Raw genomic sequence first — 21058 nt, 5'->3', positions numbered from 1 at the left:
CTATCATTTCTAATTTTACATCTGTACTATAGATTTTTATCAACATGTCACCTCACTGTAAATTAACTGTCACCTAACTATAAAACTTCTATATAATGATTTGACTGTGAGGGACTGTTTATTTTTGTATAAAATAACGGTGGTATGAATAAAATAATTGGTGCACAAATTACAAAAACAAATCTGTATTATGGTCAATGGTTAATACTAGTTAACTGTTACAACAGAGATGTTTATCTTAATACAAATGATATTCAGTTGAATAAAATATAGGTTTAAAAAACAGTTGAATACATGGACACTTAAAACCACATTCAATCCACTTTTAAATGTGGCTACACTACATGTTGCTGCTTCATAAAAATGAATGGTTAATGTTGTAATGGGTAAAACTATATACAATGCACCATGTGGTGTATAAAAACATGTAACTGACGAGCCTTTTTGTCCGTGAGACAACATGTTGAAAGCTTTAAGGCTGTTGAATCTTAGTCTGTACATGAAAACAGTTTCTTGAGACTTGGCTGCCGGTTTTGTTTTGGCGCTCCATTTAGTTTTCTGATACAAGACGTCTTGATTTTGTATCACAAAGTCAAGCGCTGCGGTTCTTACTCAGTTGGGAAAAAAACGTTGCACACATAATCTGTGTCAACGTGAACCCAATACGAGCAGGAACTGAATGTTGCTTCATCCTTAAACAACTTGTAAATCCAACTGAGAGTGTTTCTGAGTTGCCTTATTTTGGTGACTGCAGCTCAGACTCGGAGGATTTCCAGGCAGTTGTTGTAGCAGATAGCGATCCAGTCGGGCTGAGTGGTGGCCCACTGGACATTATTGATCTCTCCTTCAGCTGTGTAGGCCAGTATAGGGTCTTCAATGGCCCGCGGCATCTGCTGGATGTCCCAGATTAGGGCCTGGTGGTCCTCCGCTAGACAGAGAGGTTTGATTTTAATTGATTTATCTTTTTTAAACAGGAAGAAAACAATGTCAGTAAACACCACATGTAAGTGACCTGAATCTGGTTGAGAACTATTCTTAAACATGTTCTTACATAAACCATGAACATCAATGCAACATCAGGAGAAACAAGTAAGAGACAAAATACACACAGCACCACATCCGTAATGTTGCTTTAACAGCACATCAGTGTTTTGAACTACAGGGCCGATGCAATGTGCAAACTATAGACTGAATGTAATCGAATTTTTACACAGTATTACGTGACTGTACTTGAGGGGGTTTTTGGACAAAGTCGTCTTGGTATGTAAGTATTAACTTCAGAAATTAGTGGAGGCGGTAACCTCTGCCACTTTATTCTTTTGTCTTTAATATTCTGCTTTGCTTAAACACATGAAGCCAACATCTGATGTGATCAATCATCTGTCATCAGGAACTGAACGCAGTCCTGCTGCATCTTGTGATCAAGTCTGCAACTCTTTGTTGGGTGACTGCTTTTCTCTGTATGCTAATTTTCAAGTGTAATAACTTCTTCTACTATTAGGAGTGCAACGAATCATTCTTTTCATTGTCCATTAATCTGTCAATTATCTTCTCAAATTAACCAAGTAGTTAACTTTCCAACTTGTGTATTTACTGTCACACTGCTTTGTTAAATTGACACACGTTAGAACGGCTCCCTCCAGTGCTCATTGTCAGATACTGCAATGATGTTTACGCTTGTATTGAGATGATCTCCTGTCATTCTGTTGCTGTTACATTTTTAGACACAGCCCTAAACCTGCAAACAAGCTTCTGTGTTCACTAAAATCTGCATACCTGCTGTACAGATATGACATGAGGAGTGTGGTGCCCAGGCGATTCCATTCACACAGGCCCTGTGGTTGTTGAGTCTGGCCACTGGAGTACAGGGCACACGCACATCTAAGATCACCACCTGAGGATATGAGAAAATAAATGTACAGATGTCAACTAGCAAATGAAATAGGACAGATAGGGGCTCCAGATGACAATAAATTGGAAAAAATTATCTTCCATTCTGAGTTACAAGAAGCTAATTTTATATTTTAAGTCAACAGACATAGTTTTGTAAGTCTCAAACTAATGTGGGGTTTTTAAGTTCAGTACAGTTCCAACATGTAGACTCATTACTTAGAAAAGTACCATGTGTTAAACACAGAAAAACAGTATATGCTGTGAGAAATTACACTTCCCATGACTTACAAGCTTTTTACATTTTCACTTTTAATTCAGAATCCCAGAAACATATTTGAAAAGAAGTTGAGAGGTTTTAGTTTTATAGCATGTATTTAGAGAGGGAGCAGCACTTACCTCCATGCTGTCCATTGCCATGGTGACCAGGTAGTTGGGGTCTTGCTTGTTCCAGCAGAGCCGGAGCAGTGGGTGGTGCTGGGGGTCTTCATAGATGATAGTGCTGTGTTCGAGGTGACGGAGGTCAAACATGCGGACGGAGCCGTCCGCCCCCACTGAGGCAAACATGTCCCTGCCACCGCCTGCTCGGCTGAAAGAGATGTCATACACCTGCAATGCAACCAGACCGTGAGTGCGGATCAGCTGAGTGAGGAGAATTTGACTAGAAGAAGGTAAAGTTACTCTAAAGCACTATTTGGACGGGATTAGTTTTACATGGGCACGTGGGGTAATGTTTACCACAGGACGTTGGTAATATTAATGGCCAATTCGCACGGGATAAGAAATATCAGTAAAACTACCACAAGTGGGAGGGGTAAATCCTTTCACACACCGTTGTCATGTGCATATGATGTTGCTTCCTGTGCGTACCACACTCGAACACACTTGAATCGTGTTCGTCGTAGGCCCACAGTACCTGAGGTTTCACACAGACTTGTCTGACTGTGAAGTGCAAAACTGAGTGCTTCTTCAAAAGCATCCATGCTTGAAAATCCATGAAAAACTACTTGTAAACAGGATATGACAAAAATATCTACACACATATTTACTGCTGGTCTATTCGCACGGGATTAGTATTACCTGAGGTAATTGTCCAGGACCCTTTTACAGAAGGTAAAAGTCGCGGTAATCTTTACTGACATTGTGCGGTAATGATTACTTGCATGGCACATTCGAACGGGACTAAAATCTCTGGTAATTATTACTTCACCCGATGTACCTATGTAAAACTAATCCTGTCTGATTAGGGCTTAAGACTAATGTCTATAAGTACTGTTTTATTAAACACATTACAATTCTTGATGGCCTGATCAATCATGTCAGAACATTTACCTCTTTGTCGTGGGCAATGAGCTGTGTCTTGACATGACCAGACACTAAGTTGACCCTGCCCAGCACCTGTCCAGTCTCCAGCCCCCAAATCGTGCAGGTAGTGTCGATACTGGAAGTACCTGCACAGAAAACATACATTAAACATAAAAACAATGTCATCTCCATTTTAACAAAAATGACTAATAACAATAATGACTTTGAAATCTCATCATTTTCGAGGATCTATGAGGGATTCACCAATAGAGTCAGCACTGAGTTTTTACCTAACAAGTTTGGGTCCACCTCGTTCCAGTCAAAGGACGTGAGTGGTGCACAGAAATCAGAGTTCTTGTTATTGTTGAGCAGGCACTCCAGTCGGGTCTCTGTCTCGCCCACCTGTCAGTAGAAACACATTTTTATAATTGTGCACTTTAGTGACTTCATATGATCCACATACACCACATGGTATATTATGGGCTTCACCATAGTTGTCATAAGCAGTCATTATGTCCACATTCAAAACAGTTTTAGACAATATTAAATAATAAACAATAAAAAATGAATAACCAGTGTAGTAAACCTGTAACACTGTTTAACACTGTCTGTAAAATTATCCAAACAAACAAAAAGCAAAACAAATTTTTTTGTTGTAACGCTGTAGCATATTAGAACCTTACTTTTCAGAATCAGAAAGTTATGAGCTTGAAACTTTGAGTGTGGACAACAGGTATACAGTAATTGGTACATAGTATTTGACTATGTCTCTATAATATATTTCTATGACTACAGGAGGTCATGGCTTCAGGTCAGACTGGTCCTCTTACCCTCCAGATTCTCAGGTAGTCTCCGCTGGTGGCCAGCAGGTCAGGGTACGCTCCTTTGCTGTCTGGAATCCACATGACCTTGGTGGTGGGGTAGGGATGGTCGAAAGTGTTTCGACACACAAACTCTGAGTTCTCCTCCTCCAGACCAACTATCTGAACCTGGGAACACAGAATACCAACTCACCTTAGGTGAGTCAGGGTAGTGTTACTGAGCGGGGGAACAGCACAGTCACTCACAATGTATCTTTAATGTTTTTATTGTCAAGTCAGATTTTTTAATTCTTTACAATACCACCATACGTCCAGGTCCCACTTGTGCTGATAGCAACTAAATTAATGAATCAATTCAGTTGGTACTTCCAGCTATGCTAATCACTGTTCTGTCAACTGAAAATGGATAGTAAAAATGTTATTAACTAATTAAGAGTTTAACAGTTGTTAAAGTCAGAAGTTTGCAGCATACGTAATCAGAAAACTGAACAGTTCAAGGCAGTGGTTCTCAAATGGTGTGCCGCGATGCCAATCCAGGTGTGCTGTGGGATTTTGTGATAACCACACATAATTATTGCAATATTATTTAACTGGGTCTGTACAAAAAGTTATGAATGAATTTTAAATGGACTGCATCAATATGTTGAACACAGTGCACACCCATTAGCCAATAAAGAGGAAAACAGGGAACCTATTTGTTGAGATTTTGGCTTGCCTTCTGGATGGATCAGAGGTATATACTGAGGATACTCTTACTGATTGCTGAGAAAATGACAACAGTGAACTGGAAAGATGCAAAACCACCAACTATGACCCAGTGGATGCAGAGACTCCGAATGGTCTACATGATTGAATGAATGACCGCAAGTCACACTATATCTGGGGATCTAATTGAACAGAATGGATTGCTGTAATATATTGTATTATAATGGCATATCACTCAAAATACCATTATTATGTTCCTCTATAACCAAACCTGCTCTGTTGTAAATGCAACTTCCCTTTGTAAGTCTTAGTGTCGTGTTTATTTAATTTTTTTCTTTTCTTTATTGTATACTTAGGTGTATTGTTTACCTCTCATTGTTTTGTCTTGTTTGTTTATTAAAGATATAAATTTTAAAAAGGTCCTGTGTCAGGGAATGTTCTGTTATCTGAAAGGAATTGAACACTAAATAAAAAGCTCAAAAAATAAAACGCCCATAAAATATCAAATTGTTCACCACTTCTGATACGTGCGCAAAGTTTCATGAGTTTTTGAGTATCTTTAGCCCTTCAAAAATTTCCTCAAAGACTACAAATAAAAATCAAAAATAATAATAATAACAAACAATTTCAATTCAATTGAAATTTAGCACAAAAAACCCCAAAACAATTATTTCTTAAACTGCTAATCTGTTTTAAATGTCAGCAACTGACTTCCCCCACTGTATTACAATGGGAACTGTATTTACATTCATATTGAAATTATGTAATGAAGGTGAACTGCTGACTACAATCGCCACAAAACATTTCATAAACACACAGACAGGTAATACAAAACAGGATGAACAGACATCATTTTCATATCCTCATAATGTAACTTCAGGTGTTTCCCATTAGCTACAATTTAAGTTAACGCTAGCTACGGTTTGTTAGTCACTAGTGTACATTGTGAACCGTTGCATTCAGTAAGCTTTGACAGGGGTCCTGGAGGGGACATTTTATATGATAATTTAAATTCTAACGTTACTTTTCATTGATACAATGACTCTCCAGTGAGTTATATCTATGATTTGTGTACAAGACGTCGCCATCACTGGTCATGTCTGCCATTAAAAGGCACCATGGGACAAGATGAAGTTACCTTGTTATTGTACTCCTCCACAAAGCTACCGAGCGCCAGGCGGAACCGTTTGTCCGGTCGGACACTCCAGTTCATGGCGTAAACCGTCCATGGCGCCTCGTACTTGTAGATTTCTTTACGTTTACCGTGTAGCGACATCTTCAAAGCGTCTACAAATAACCGCTGGATGAGAAATTATTAGTAGCAGCGTCGCAACAACCCCCTCTGCTAGCTTACTTTACAAAATGTAGCTACTTTGCTAATTTATCGTCTCTGCTAACGTTGTGGTATTTCTGTAGCATAAGGCTCGGTAACTGTTGCGTCCATGTAGTCGGGGCGCTTTCCTGGTGGTAACAGCTTTATGTTACTGGCAAAAAATAACTGAATGTTAAAATTAGCCGCAAGCAGCTGCTGAAAGATGTGCGAAAACTGGCAGTAATGGCGGCGACAGGGGGACAAAAATAATGCGACGATGAGCGTCATCAAGACCGCTGGTGCTGCCTTCAGAAGGCGGCGTGAATGTCGTTTACATCACAACTAAACACAAAAACCACCCAGCAAGTATTTTTTTAACAAAAGGCAAGGCAACGAAGGGTTGATACTTGACTTTCTGAGAAGCTTAAGGGACAGACGGTTAATAGATAAGCTATAATGTAGTTAATTTATAATTGTTCTGCCCACAGCCTGCCTATCCAACGAGCTTTGACTTATAAACAACTTCTTGAAAGGAGAGTTTACGAGGAGCACGTGAAGGCAGCGTTGCATAGGATGTGCTCCAGAGCTGCCTTTGTGCATACAGATGTGTTCAGGTTTCAAGTTTTTCCCCCAGTCTAAACTAACATCTCTTTTGAATCCAGTTAAATAAATCAGATTGTCTGTGACTATTTTCCCGTCCTCTCCTGGCCTGCACATATTGAGACCCTACCAGCATGGGCGAATTATGAGAAAATGGAGCCCAGGGCACAGATATGCAAAAGGCCCCACCACCTCTCCTACATGGTTTTGCCTCTTTTTTGTTGTTTTGTGTGTCTTTGTAGTCATTTTGTGTCTCTTTTAAATAATTAGGTGTCATTTTGTACTTATTTTGTGTCTCTTTGGAGTGCCTTTGTATCTCTCTGTGGTCTTTTCTGTGCATCTTTATGGTCATTTTGTTGGTCTCAAGGTGTCAGGGAAACTAAAAAAAGAAAAGGACATGATATCAGTGACAGCATTCAATGTGGCAGGCACAGCCTACTGCAATTATAATCAGATCAGAAAGTAATTAGAGGGCTACCAGTAACTTACCAGTAACCAGTAACTCTGCAACTCTACATTTTCGAGTGGATGGAGACCATGTGATGTGTGCACCCCATAAGCACATCATCAGTAATGTTGCCAGTGCCAACAGTGTACATGACAAGCAACACTTGTTCCTCTCAGCTGCTCTTTTGCCTGACACCTGGCTTCTTTCCATACCTCGACTTCTGGCATTGATTGCTCACTTAACGCAGTGACGCCTGATAAACCCCAGCAGTCTCGGAGTATTATTCATCAGCAATGACAGCACATTCATCTGCGTTCCGACACCTGATTTGCCTGTAGTGTACAGGGTGTTTATGCTGCCACACACTTTTTGTTTTTCCACCTGTTAACAGCTAAAACAACATTTGCATGTCAGGTCATCACCCAGGGTTTTATAAATGAGTTTCCACAACATGTTGTTTGCAAATTCTGATGTTATTTGCATCACTTCTGATGTACAGAGGTTAATGGATGTTAAACCACATTCAACAAGTTCACATCAGCATTACAATGACAGTCTGGTATGGTCATTTTTCTTCCCTTATAAACCATGCTATTGGAATTGTAGTACATTTCCTGTGCTCCGTGGGTCTGCTGGTTTCCATAAATATATGATTTGTAAAACTGAAATTGACACCAGGTTATGAATTTGATTGAAGCCTATGCACAAACATTTGCACAGATGTTTGACACATTCCTCGGGGCAACAAGACACAGCAGCACCTCGGTGAAAACATCCCTACCAAACCTTATAAGCAGGTACAGTATGTGTAGCATGTACAGGTACTTGTTTGCAGCATGTTGTGTGTATGTCTGAATTTAGTTTAATTTTAGTTTTCTGTGTCTCTCAGGTGTTTAATCTACTCCGCTCAATTATGTTGCTTGAAATGCTTTATCAGTCTGAGCGTCTATCCAACAACTCTGCCCCGTCTGGATTTGTCTGGGAAGAATTTGATTTTAATGTGTGTACAGGCCATGAAGAGGGCAGATTTGTTTGGGCTGTTTTGACAATGGTGCGCACTGTTCTTGGTCTCCCTGCATCTACCGCCATCCTCTGGGAGATGTTTCAGAGATACAAGAGAGGAACTCCTTTCACACCAAATGATGTTTTCATCCTGAACGTCTCCGCCATGGATTTTGTCTTCTTGCTCTTCATCCTGCCGGGATTGTTAAACCAGCTTTTCTGGAGGAGTTGGCCCTTTGAAGCGACTTGGAACTCCACTTATGCCTTGAGCACATGTGGGAGACCCCTCCTGATGGCTTGTACCTGTGTGGACTGTTACCTGGCTGTGGTTCATCCAATCCTCTACCACAAGAGGAAGAGTCTGACTCCCAGGGTTGTGATAGTCGGCATTGTTTGGACTTTAACAGCTGCCACTGGGGTTGCATTCTTTCTTTTTTACAAGTTATACTTCTCCATACTTTCCATTGTGCCATTTATAATAGCTATGATAATAATTGGCCTCTGTGATTCTCTCATCCTCCACAAACTAATTAAGTCTGAACCTGGCAGAACAAACATTCACCCGCAGAAGCAAAGAGCTGTCCACACCCTCATCAACAGCCTGGTGATGACAGTCTTCATTTACCTTCCTCCAGTGCTTATGTTTGAAATCGGGAGATGCCTCAGCAGTACTATAGATATCTTCATGTGTTGTGTTGTTCTTCCAATTACCACCACTGCCAGCTTGGGCTCTGCTATCATGCCGATACTCCATCTAAAGAATCAGGGAAAATTGGCTCATTTCACATTTGGATGCTGCAGCTAATTTCTGCTTCTCCCTCTCACATAATCAGAAACATTATAACTTATAGAAGTAGAGTTTCAGTTCAGCTCTTTGGGGCAATTTGTTTCATACACTGGTCAGTTTTGAGATTTTGGGTTATTTTGCATTCATAGCATGTCTTCCTTCAGACTAGTGGGCAGAAAACATCCAAAATACACATTTAGGTGTTTATTTTAGGTCACTCACTCACCGACCACTTTATTAAGTACATCTGTTCAACTCCTCATTAACACAAATAGCTAGTCAGCCACTGACGTGGCAGCAACTCAATGCATTTAGGCATGTAGACATGGTCAAGACGACCTGCTGAAGGTCAAACCGAGCATCAGAATGGGGAAGAAAGGTGATTTAAGTGACTTTGAACATGGCATGGTTGTTGGTATCAGACAGGCTGGTCTGAGTGTTTCAGATTTTCACACACAACCATCTCTAGGGTTTACAGAGGATGGTCCGAAAAAGAGAAAATATCCAGTAAGCAGCAGTTCTCTGGGTGAAAATGCCTTGTTGATGCCAGAGATCAGAGGAGAATGGCCAGACTGGTTCAAGATGATAGAAAGGCAACTCAAATAACCATTCATTACAACCAAGGTCTGCAGAAGACCATCTCTGAACCAGCAGCACGTTGAACCTTGAAGCAGATGGGCTACAGCAGCAGAAGACCACACCAGGTGCCACTCCTGTCAGCTAACAACAGGAAACTGAGGCTACAGTTCACACAGGCTCACCAAAACTGGACAATAGAGGATTGGAAAAACTTTGCCTGGTCTGATGAGTCTGGATTTCTGCTGCCACATTCAGATGGTAGGGTCGGAATTTGGTGTAAACAACATGAAAGCATGGATCCATCCTGCCTTGTATCAACGGTTCAGGCTGCTGCTGGTGGTGTAAATGTGTGGGGGAGATTTTCTTGGCACACTTTGGGCCCCTTAGTACCAACTGAGCATGGTTTAAACACCACAGCCTACCTGAGTATTGTTGCTGACCGTGTCCATCCCTTTATGACCACAGTGTACCCATCTTCTGATGGCTACTTCCAGCAGGATAACGCACCATGTCACAAAGCTCAGATCATCTCAAACTGGTTTCTTGAACATGACAATGAGTTCACTGTACTCCACTGGCCTCCACAGTCACCAGATCTCAATCCAATAGAGCACCTTTGGGATGTGAGATGAGATTTCATGGTGATATCTATTAGTTAAAGTTTTTTTTTTACCTATTTATCTGTAGTGTCTTAATTTTGTCTTAAAATGTATGGAATTTTACAAAACATATCTCTGAGGGCCGTTTTCTCAAAATTTGTTTTTGCCCATGACCAGAAATGTCCAGTTCATCTGCAACTAGTTTTCAGCATTTTTTATGGTATTCTCTGTTGTAGTGTAGAGATAAACGTCTTGCCAATTTGTAGTTACTAGGGATGAGCAATGTATCAATTACACTTATTGTATCACAGTTTTTTCCTCTTGGGATATATAAAATGACTATCAAGAGCATGTAAACTGCTGAAAAAACAAATGCTTATTGTTAACAAACCTTGGAAAGCCATACATCCTCTGAATGCCCCAACCCTTTAGTTTATGGCTGTAACATTTCATTAAGCTGTGGTTATTCAAGAGGTCATAACAGGTCATTTTATACATTGATGTCCATTTAAAAATGGTCTCACTACAATGAAATGGTTTCTATGGGAACTAACATTATCACACATGAGTAAAACTGGATCACTGAATCCTTAAGAGTCTCAGGTTTTCTCTTCATACCCCATTTATGCTATGCCAAGAGTGTTGCAGGGACGCCAGTATGCAGAAATACCCATAGAACCTATTTTCATGTAGATATCTAGAGATGAGAGGTCAAGGGACCCTTCAAGACAAGGTAGCATGACATGGTTGGTACCACTGGATTCTTTACTTCCTCTAGTTTCATATGATACCAGTATCTTCACACTAGCTAAAACTCAGCTGGCTACAGCCTCTTAGAGACAGTTATATTGGCCAAGCTCGTCAGCTGTCCTGCGGGTCTCCTCAAAGAAAAAGCTGTAGGAGTTGGAATTGGAACATCAACTTAAACAGATGTAGTATTAGCACCAGAATGTACTCAGTATACGTGTAATAGATAAAAGTACTGATTGTGAAGAAAAGTCAGTTTTTAAAGTGCTAAATAATTATGGCATAAATGCTGGCAGTGCTTTAAATGTTGTAACTTACAAAGCAACCATTATTTTACTATTAAAATGAGATGCTGCAGCTGTAATGTAGTTTGGATTTTCTTTCTCAAAGGATTTTGAAACAGACTAATGGTACATTTAAGCAGAATATGTGGCGTTCAGGTGTCTTTGACTGAATCTGTGATACAGCGGATGGAGGGAAACGTGGTGCCTTCTTTGGCTGCTGCAGATGTTGAGGGTTCTGGCGACAATGCACCTCTTTTCAGTGGATCTGGTGAGTGATTGTATTTCTTTATTGAACAAAATATTTATTATTTCATTAATATTTCTCAGGGCCCCTGTCAGTCATGGTGTCGAGAATTGTCCTGACTTTTCTCCCCCATAGGGCACCACTAGATATAGCCCTTTATGTTGGATTCTAGGTAGAACCCTCTAACAGCCCATTTCCACTGAGCAGTACGGTTCAGTTCAGTACACATGTTTTTCATTTCCACTGTGAAAAGTTGTGGATGGTACTTATGGAATTGTTGTGCACTGTTCCCATTTCTATATATTCTAATCCTCACTTGGAGAGAAAAGAAGCATTGCAGATCATTGCTCCTGTGGGTTCCAGCAACACTAAACCCCTGAGCTTGCCTGAGAAGGACTACATGCACAAATCTGCTATTTTCAAATATCCCATGGAGAGAGACTGTCACTGCAGCCTGTTTTATTTTGTTCTGAACATGTTGGCGTGCAACCTCGTTCTGTGGACGATAGACGAGGTGCAGACTTCCACCTGTGTCACCGGTGATGAAGAAATACAGTAAGTGCTGTACCCCGCCCACATTTAAGAGTACTGTTTAAAGAGGAAACGCTAGGTTCTAGGTAACGTGTCTGGAGGGTTGCTTTTGGTTCCAAAGGTACCATACCAAAAAGGGTTCTCCTATGGGGACACGCCAAAGAACCCTATGGTTCTAGTTAGCACCTATTTTTTGAAGAGTGTACATTCCTGGTTTAAGTGATCCCCTTACTTAATGGATTGGTACTAAGCACACTGCAATGAGTGAATGGATTGCCATGACAAGTACACACATAATCCCTGGGGATGAACTGTAATAATTTAAGTGATGTGAACTTTGGCTCACTGTCAGGCCAGAAGACATCAACAGAGAGTGAAGTGTAAACACACAAATGTCAGTTTGAATTTTTGTGTCTTTGTCTCTCACTGTGGGCCTTTGTGAGTCTCCAGTGCTCTGTGGGTCTGCTCTTTTCCATATCTGGATTTGCAAAGCTGCCACTGACACCAGGTCATTAATTTGATTGATGTATACGCACAAGCACTTGGAGCAGCTTCCAGCGATGTTTGACACATTCATCAGGGCAACAAGACTCAGCAGCACCTCTGTAAAAGCATCATTACAAAACTATAGGAAGGTACGGTATGTGTCTGTTTTTTATGTATCAACCAATGTGCTGCAAAGTTCAAACTGATAAACTGAACAATAGCATATTTTCTACATCTGTGTCCCTCAGGTCGTTTGTTTTCCAAACTACGCTGCTCAATAATGTCGCTGGAGATACATCATTGTTTCGAGTATCTGCCCACCAACTCTGGTGCATTCAGATTTGTCTGGAAAGAATTTGATTTTGAGGGATGTGACGACCATGAAGGGGGCAAATATGTCTGGATTTCTTTTACAATGCTGTGTTTTGTTCTTGGTTTTCCTGCATCCATTGCCGGCATCTGGGAGATGTTGCAGAGATACAAGAGAGGAACCTCCTTCAAACCGAATGATGTTTTCACTCTCAACCTCTTCATCATGGATTCCGTCTTCCTGCTCTTCATCCCGCCGGGATTATTAAACCATCTTTTCTGGAAGAGTTGGCCATTTGAAGCGACTTGGAACTTCATCTATGCCTTGAGCACATGTGGGAGACCCCTCCTGATGGCTTGTACCTGTGTGGACTGTTACCTGGCTGTGGTTCATCCAATCTTCTACCACAAGAGGAAGAGTCTGACTCCCAGGGTTGTGATAGTTGGCATTGTTTGGACTCTGACGTTTGCCATTGGCATTGCATTCTTTCTTTGTTACAAGTTATACCTCACCATGTTTTCCATTGCGCCATATGTAATAGCTGTGATAATAATTGGCCTCTGTGATTCTCTCATCCTCCACAAACTAATTAAGTCTGAACCTGGCAGAACAAACATTCACCCGCAGAAGCAAAGAGCTGTCCACACCCTCATCAACAGCCTGGTGATGACAGTCTTGTCTTACCTTCCTCCAGTGCTTATGTTAGTTGTTGGCCAGCTGCTGATCAGCAGTTTCAACGCCTTCCTTTGTTTGATTGCTATTCCGATGACCATTACTTCCACTTTGGGATCTACTATCATGTCGATACTCCATCTAAAGAATCAGGGAAAATTGGATCGTTTCAGGCTCGGATGCTGCAAGAATTCTTAATTCATGCCTCCTCTGATAGTATCTGCATCTCCCTCTCACATAACCAGGTGCCAGAAGCTAAAAGGTCTCTGACTCGTTGAAAGTTAAAATAACCCCTAACTCAGTTTTTCAAGTAAGCCATATCCCTGTGCATATTTAGACCATCACATATTTATGACATCATGAGCGTAGATTTCATTTCAACACTAGGGGGACACATATTTAGCGAACGGGTTGGGTGTCCTCTACCAGAAATATTTGAGCATGCTTATTAATTAATTGGAAATCAGATGATGCACCATCCCCAAGACACTGGATTAATGAACTTGCCTCTTACACACCTACATAAATATTATATAATATGAGGAAAAAAACCTTCAATCTTTCAGAAAATATGGGGTCCCTTTATTGACATTTTTATAGAAATGACAAAAAATGTAGAACCATACAGGGGTTGGGGTTGATGCTGAACAACTTCTTGTTTCTCTTTCCCAAGTTTGATCATTTCTGATCCTTTCGTGAATATATCAATATATGTTTGTGCGTCAAAATGTCCGAAGATTTAGTTTTAGTCCATCCTCCCTGTACAGTATATACTTAAGGGATAGTATCTGTACGTTTTATTTAAATTCTTTTTTTTAGTATGTTTTGTTTTTTGTTTTTGGATAAGTATCTTTGTCCTTTTACTATTTCTTTTAAAAAATAATATTTTCAAACACACATTTTGGAACTGCTCCTGCACTGTAATTTGAGCATCTGTTAATAAAAACAAATCTTTGCAAAAAAAAAACAACAACAAAAAAACAACCAAACCAAAAAAAACAACCAAAAACAACCAACAACAAAAAAACAACCAAACCCCCCCAAAAAAACCAGCATAAAAACACTTAATTTCCTGCATTCTAGTGAAATTTTATGCACCAAAAATATGGGGAGACAAATGCACATGTTCTAAATATTAAGGAGGAGTTGTCTCCTGTATTTCCCACTGAACTCTACACCTATATGGCATGTGGTTCTCTTCTTGATTTAATTTATCTAATGCTATGTTCTTATAACATTTATCATGTCATGCTGTATGTTTGCACTAATGTTTTATGTTTATAAAAAAGAATTAAAGAAAGTTAGAATTAAGTAACTTTCATACTTATACTTAAATTTACCTTCATTTTTAAGACAACCAGTTTGATAAATGTTAATGGTGTGATTAGGAATAAATAGCTATGAACTGTTGTTAAAACACTTTGATGCACATTTTGTTTGTTGTTGGTTCTTTCCTACTCTACAGTTTCCTGTATAATTCTGTAGATATTTTTACCTTAAGATGACAGCTTATATTAATGTCTTGTCTGATTAATGGAAAAAATCTCCATAAAAAAACATTTTAAAACACATTTTAAACTTTTGATCATGATTATCGTAAAGGGGGGGTAAACCTTAGATGCTCCATACTGTGGTGGCAAACAGGTGGCGGGATAACTGGAGGAAATTTGTTCTAACTTGTAAAAGCTAGTGTCCAGGTTGTCTTAAAAATTTAAGTTGACCGAATCTAAAAAGACAAGTTCAATCATTACAAAATTACCTCAACTTGTCTTCTCAAATTCAGTCAACTTAAATTTCAAGGCAGCCCAGAAACTTTATTTTTTAAGTTAGAACAAATACTTTCTCTTTACAGTGTATCTAAGCTGCTGTGGAGTTACCACTGTAACTTTTATCTGTATAATTTGAAAGAAACCCAAAACCTTTCAACTAATATTGTTACGCCACAGACAATGGATAGAAAATTATATCAGTATCAAAAATTCCTAACAATTGTATTGGCTTTTAAACACATCAGAACAAACTGAACTATTAGTATTGTAGACTAGAAGACACTGTGCTTCTGCATATAATTTACTATAACTTTGAAAACCTCAGACTGATAACACTAATGAAATGTTTGATAAACATGTGAGGAAAAAGTCTTATTCATCGGCTCATCAGCTGGATGACTTTGTAAAATCAAAGACTTCTTTTCCACGACAGAGTTACATTTGGTTCCTCATTTGCAGTGATATATGACTAATGTAAATGATGAAGGCGAGCAGGTCATCTTTCATGACAGTTGTACTCATGTAGGTGTGCAGGTATAAACAAACATTTACATACTGTGGGATGAACATGTATGTTGGAAAAAGGTACATTGTGTGACGGGAGTTTCCAAGTCGGATTTTCCAACACAAGGGATTCAGAGTATTTAACAAAAAATGATACACACAAACAAGATTGTAATTTTGTTCTCTTCTACATACACACATATTTTTACATATTTTTTGCGTCCTTGTTTAACATGTGTAATATAACAAATATAATTATATTTGTTGTCATGAATCCTACATTTTATTACTTTACATGTGTTTTATCTTAACACTTACTCACTCCACAGTGAATAGGAAAAACTCACACTTTATTGATCCCAGAAATGAAGCATACACTGATTCACATTTATATATAGATAAGTATAAAATTGAAAATCATATAATTGATAGTATATAATAAATAACAATAACAACAAAGTTAATATGATCCATGAATATAAGCATGTGATTTGTGAGCTCTTTCCTGAAAAATGATGGGATGGATGATACATATTGTGACACTTACATCCTGATATCTGCCGACACTGATGCCTACTGAGACGAATCAACTCAGACCGTGCAGTTAAACATGTTTATTTACAAGTTATTTACATCACCAGCTGAGTAGATTATTTGTGCGCTGAAATATTGTAAAAAGCAGTTCAGACAGTTCTACTGGCTGCACGCAAATAGAGCTGCAACTTGTGAATGGTTAATAGAGGCTTCCTTGGCTCATGACTGGATCAGGGATGTACCAGCAAGAGATGCAATCCAGGCAAAAGTTTTGGACCCCCCACAAAAACTGGGAAAAGGGGCTCCTGATGGCCACTCATGTTGGTACATTTTGCAATGACAACTAGAAAGCCCCTCCCATAAAAGCACTACAGTGCACTGCTAATGCCCCAAAAGAACCCTAAGTGGGGCCCCTTCTGGCGAGTGTATGACAGCTAGCTACCTGTAAAACTTTCATACATACAATATTAGGTGTAACCATATAAATCTAGTATCACCACTGAACTGGATGCATTTACTGTTTTGTAGTTGACACATCACCATCAAACTTGACTATCAAGGTGAGACACTACAGGTGAAAATGCTTTTTCATGTGCTGGTCAGTTTTGAGATTTTGGGCTATTTTGCTTCCATAACATGTTGTCATTCAGACTAAGACTGGAAAGACAACATCCAAAATGCACGTTTAGATTTTTATTTATGTTCAGATTCCTGTTGTGGAAACATATGCAAACAATGCATGTTTAACTATATAATGAGTACTTGGCATACTCAAACATAAAATGTAATAAAACTTGTAATATAAAAAATAATTGTCTTAATGTAAGTAATCAACTGGGGAAGGTTTCTTGGCAATGTCTGTTAGATAACATTTTTACCCTCTTCATCTGTGCCGTCCTACTTTTGGTCCAAAAATGTACGTAATTTTACAACACATACCTTTAAAGGCCATTTTCTCAAAATTGGATTTTTTTCTCTGAGACAGACATCAACACCACTATACAAACCATTCTGGCTTTATCCCTGTTTATCTTCCAAAGATTGTTTTTTTACATAGGGGATTGTTTATATATCATTAATAGCTTGATTTATATAACCACAGGCATAGATTTCACAGGTGGCATGGCACCATCAATATTAAGAATGCTTGCATTCGACACCCCCACCCCCCCAATAAAAACATAAAAGTAGCAGAGGACATTTTGACAACATTTAAGACATTTACACCATAAACTGCTGCATTAAAGGCATAAAATGGCACATAAAAAAATCACCAGAATGAAGGAAATTAAGCGCCGTCTACCAAACCCGCTGCATCACGTGTCGCCCCAATATTGAAACAAAACAAAAACATTTTATATGTAACATTTTATTCCTAAAAACATGATGAAGATTATTTTTTTAAGGCTATTGACAGTTTTTTCTGATTTTCTAAGGGAGTAATAAAAATAAATATCAATAATTTTCTTTGTTAAAAAAAACTTTGATGAAACAGAAATGAAACAAAAGTTTTAAACCTGACTTTATTCAAGGTCAGATTTTGTCCTGGAAAAATCTAAATTAATGCTTATTCAATTAGATAATGTTTTTTTTGCATATTCAAACATACAGTTTCAGAGAACTAATTTTCATGGCAATATTCATTCATTCACTATAACCACTTATCCTGTTAGCTGACATTGGGCGAGAGGCAGGGTACACCCTGGACAGGTCACCAGACTATCACAGGGCTGACACACAGAGACAGACAACCATTCACACTCACATTCACACCTATGGACAATTTAGAGTCACCAATTAACCTGCATGTCTTTGGACTGTGGGAGGAAGCTGGAGTACCTGGAGAAAACCCACGCTGACACAGGGAGTAAATACAAATCCCATACGCAAGGGCTCCCACACCCTGGGTTTGAACCAGGCACCCCGTTGCTGTGAAGCAACAATGCTAACCACTGCACTACCATGGCACCTATGATGATATGCATTAGTTAAAACTGTCTAACCCTATTCTCTCTAACCATCTGAACAGCAGGGACTCTTCAGACCCCCTAGATTCCCCAGATAGAGCAGAGGCATGATCGCACTCCCTGCAGTCGGAGTTATCAGGATCGGTATGGCCAAAAAGCATTCATACACTGTGTCATCACTGATGATCAGATCTCCAAGGATGTACGCCAGCACTGGGGGGACGTACGATGTGACGGTCATGACCATGCTGTTAGTGATGATCTGCAGAGCCTTCTTCTTCCTGGGGTGGAGGTCTCCGCCTGCATGGACGGACTTCTTCAGAGCCCAGAGGATGGAGACATCACATGAGATGATGATGGGCAGTGCTATGATGTACACAGACATGGCCCAGGCGCTGTGGTTCATCTCACTGACGACTTTGAACGTGATCCCTTGAGTCACCGTGATGGTCCACACAGCCGCAGCCATGAGGACGCGGGGGATCAGACTCTTCCTGGTGCGGTAGGTGACAGGATGGACCACAGCCAGGTAGCAGTCCAGACAGATACACGCTGTAAACAGAGGTCGTCCAGCCAGGTTCAGAGCATACAGGAAGTTACTCAGCATTTGAATGGGCCTGATGTACCACAGCAGGAAGTTACACAGTCCGAGCGGGACAAAAAACAAGAAGACCAAGTCCATGATGGTGAGGTTGAGCATGAAGACGTCGTTGGGGGAGACGGGAGTTCCTGCTTTGTGTCTGCGGAACAGCTCTAAGAGAACAGCAACACAGGCAGGACACCCAACCAGAGAGAAGAGAGCGCTGAGAGATGCCCAGACTATGATACCTGCCATCATGTCCCCACAGTGTCCAAACATGAAGACTCCCATGTCCCCTGAAGGCTCACTGGAGTTGGAGGTTAGATTCTGGAGAATCATTGCAGCTGTGACAACTTGTTCAGCTACTGCCTGAAATAAAACAGGAATACATAAAATGAGGCAAATAAATAACTAGATCTTTCACCTTAATATTGACAAGCCACGACGTGTTTAACTGCCATCTTACCTTGACGATCTGACCCCATTTTTGGACTAGACTTTCTAATGAAGGGGCTGATTTGTTTATCTTATGAAAACTGTGATTTGAATATGCATGTGACACTCAGGATCATTTTTCAATCTTCATCTGCACTGACATTTTGTAAACAACGAATCAGGCTGACTCCAGGTATTTTAGATTCTGTTACTGTGATATAATCTGGGCTGTGTTAAAATGGAGTTCTCTCTACCTCATGGTAAAGATAGAGATTGAAGGTCAAGGGTACCTCTATCAGGCCAGTTCACGAAAGTCTCTCTAACAACCAGAGCAACACTACAGTATTACACACGTTACTCAATAAGGCTGCAGTAGCTCAGTCCATATGCACTTGGGTTGGAAAACACAGGGTAGCTCATTCAAGTCCTTGTTGGGACCAAGTATGGAGCGTATAGAGCAATCCACAGACCTTGGTGTGAGCAGTTGCATGTAGGAACTACTTTCATTCTACCAAACTACACCTGCCAATCATATCACTGCGCAGAAAGAGCCACAGTCTGACACTGCTAGCTTATGGAGATTAGTTTATAGCTAACCAACACTGCTAGCTCACCAGAGCGGGAGCGTATCTATGTTTCCCGGGTTCTATGTTCCCCACTTAACCCTGCAAAAAAGGTTCTATGTTGGCTGCTTAACCAAGCGGGAAACATAGAACCCTTTTTGTGTAAGCCGGGAACATAGAAGCTTTTTTGCAGGGTTAAGTGGGGAACACAGAACCCGGGAAACATAGGGATGACTCCCTCAGGCTTGTGGTGCTCAAAGTGCCCAAAAAATACATTTGACAAACTCAACAGCAATGTCTCTTCCCAGAAATCATGACCTGGTTACTCAAGATAATCCACAGACCTTGTTGTGAGCAGTTTCAAGTAGGAACTATTTTCTTTCTACCGAACTACACCCATCAACTATATCATTACGCAGAAGGAAGCGTGCATCTACTGCTAGCTCACCTAACACCACTGAGCTAGCTAACATCACAGCTCAGCCGAGGACGAAGTCTTTAATGTTTATATCTCATGCTGTCACGAAAACAAGCCTCTCGTCTATTAGCAGATGCACACATCCTTCTGCACAGTAATACGGTTGGTGGGTTTGCTAGAAAGAAAATAGTTCCTACATGAAACTGCTCACAACCCGATTTTCAAATGTATTTTTTGGCACTTTGAGCACCACAAGCTGAGTGCCATCTAGTTCCATTATATTGGAGAGAAGGCAGACATCTCCACGGCTGATATCTCCAACACTCTGCAACTCACACCAAAACAATCTAGACTGATGACACTACAGGTAAGAGGAAAATATGTATTTTTGATTTTGGAGTGAACTGTCCCTTTAGACCATTGTGCTTGTTTTCTTATGTCTCTCTATTATTTTAATTATCTAATTACAGACAAAATAAGACACATAATTAATAAAAAACAAGTCTAATCAGAATAAATAGTGCTGCCACATAAATGTCTAGAATATTTCACAGTGTAAACATCATGTAGCTTTGATAAAGAGCTGGAACGAGCTGATACATAAGATGATTGATCCAACTTTGAAGCTACTTAAGGAGGAAATAAAAGGGAAAAAGTGGAACTTGCATCACTCTAGTAGCCAAGCGGACTCACTCTGTTTCTATTACATATTGCTGTGAAGGACATAAAGTACCAACATTTACCATGTCTATAATACAGAGCGAAATGAAGAGGTGGTAAATATGCTGTTGTCAGTGGAAACAGCATAAAACTACTTATAAAAGGGGTAAAAAAGTAGCAAAATAATTCAAACTAATAAACGGTCCGTCATTTCTCCTTCAGATTAACACTACTGTTGTAGTTCCACTCTCCATCACTGGGTGGCAGGAGCAGCTAACTGAGTGCAGCAACATGCAGTTCATAATG

At 39.9% G+C, this 21058-nt stretch overlaps 2 protein-coding genes across 2 annotated transcripts; both read right to left on the bottom strand.

The window, feature by feature from the left end:
* Positions 1-169: 169 nt before the first annotated feature.
* On the bottom strand, positions 170-6312 carry LOC125880470 (DDB1- and CUL4-associated factor 7-like). The gene is made up of 7 exons (XM_049562986.1): positions 5860-6312; positions 4026-4184; positions 3486-3597; positions 3223-3341; positions 2290-2499; positions 1777-1894; positions 170-928 (listed from the first exon to the last, which is right to left on the bottom strand). Exons 1-7 carry the CDS (start codon positions 5995-5997, stop codon positions 756-758), a joined length of 1029 nt encoding a protein of 342 aa, XP_049418943.1. The 5' UTR covers positions 5998-6312; the 3' UTR covers positions 170-755.
* A 9761-nt stretch (positions 6313-16073) lies between these two features.
* Positions 16074-19015, bottom strand: LOC125881269 (lysophosphatidic acid receptor 4-like). Its single transcript, XM_049564358.1, has one exon. It carries the CDS (start codon positions 19013-19015, stop codon positions 18143-18145), a length of 873 nt encoding a protein of 290 aa, XP_049420315.1. The 3' UTR covers positions 16074-18142.
* Between the last annotated feature and the right edge of the window lie 2043 nt (positions 19016-21058).

Source organism: Epinephelus fuscoguttatus, linkage group LG20, assembly GCF_011397635.1.
Source record: "Epinephelus fuscoguttatus linkage group LG20, E.fuscoguttatus.final_Chr_v1".
Lineage (NCBI taxonomy): Eukaryota > Metazoa > Chordata > Actinopteri > Perciformes > Serranidae > Epinephelus > Epinephelus fuscoguttatus.
Note: the sequence above shows the minus strand (reverse complement) of the source record. Positions and strands in the feature narration are given on the sequence as shown.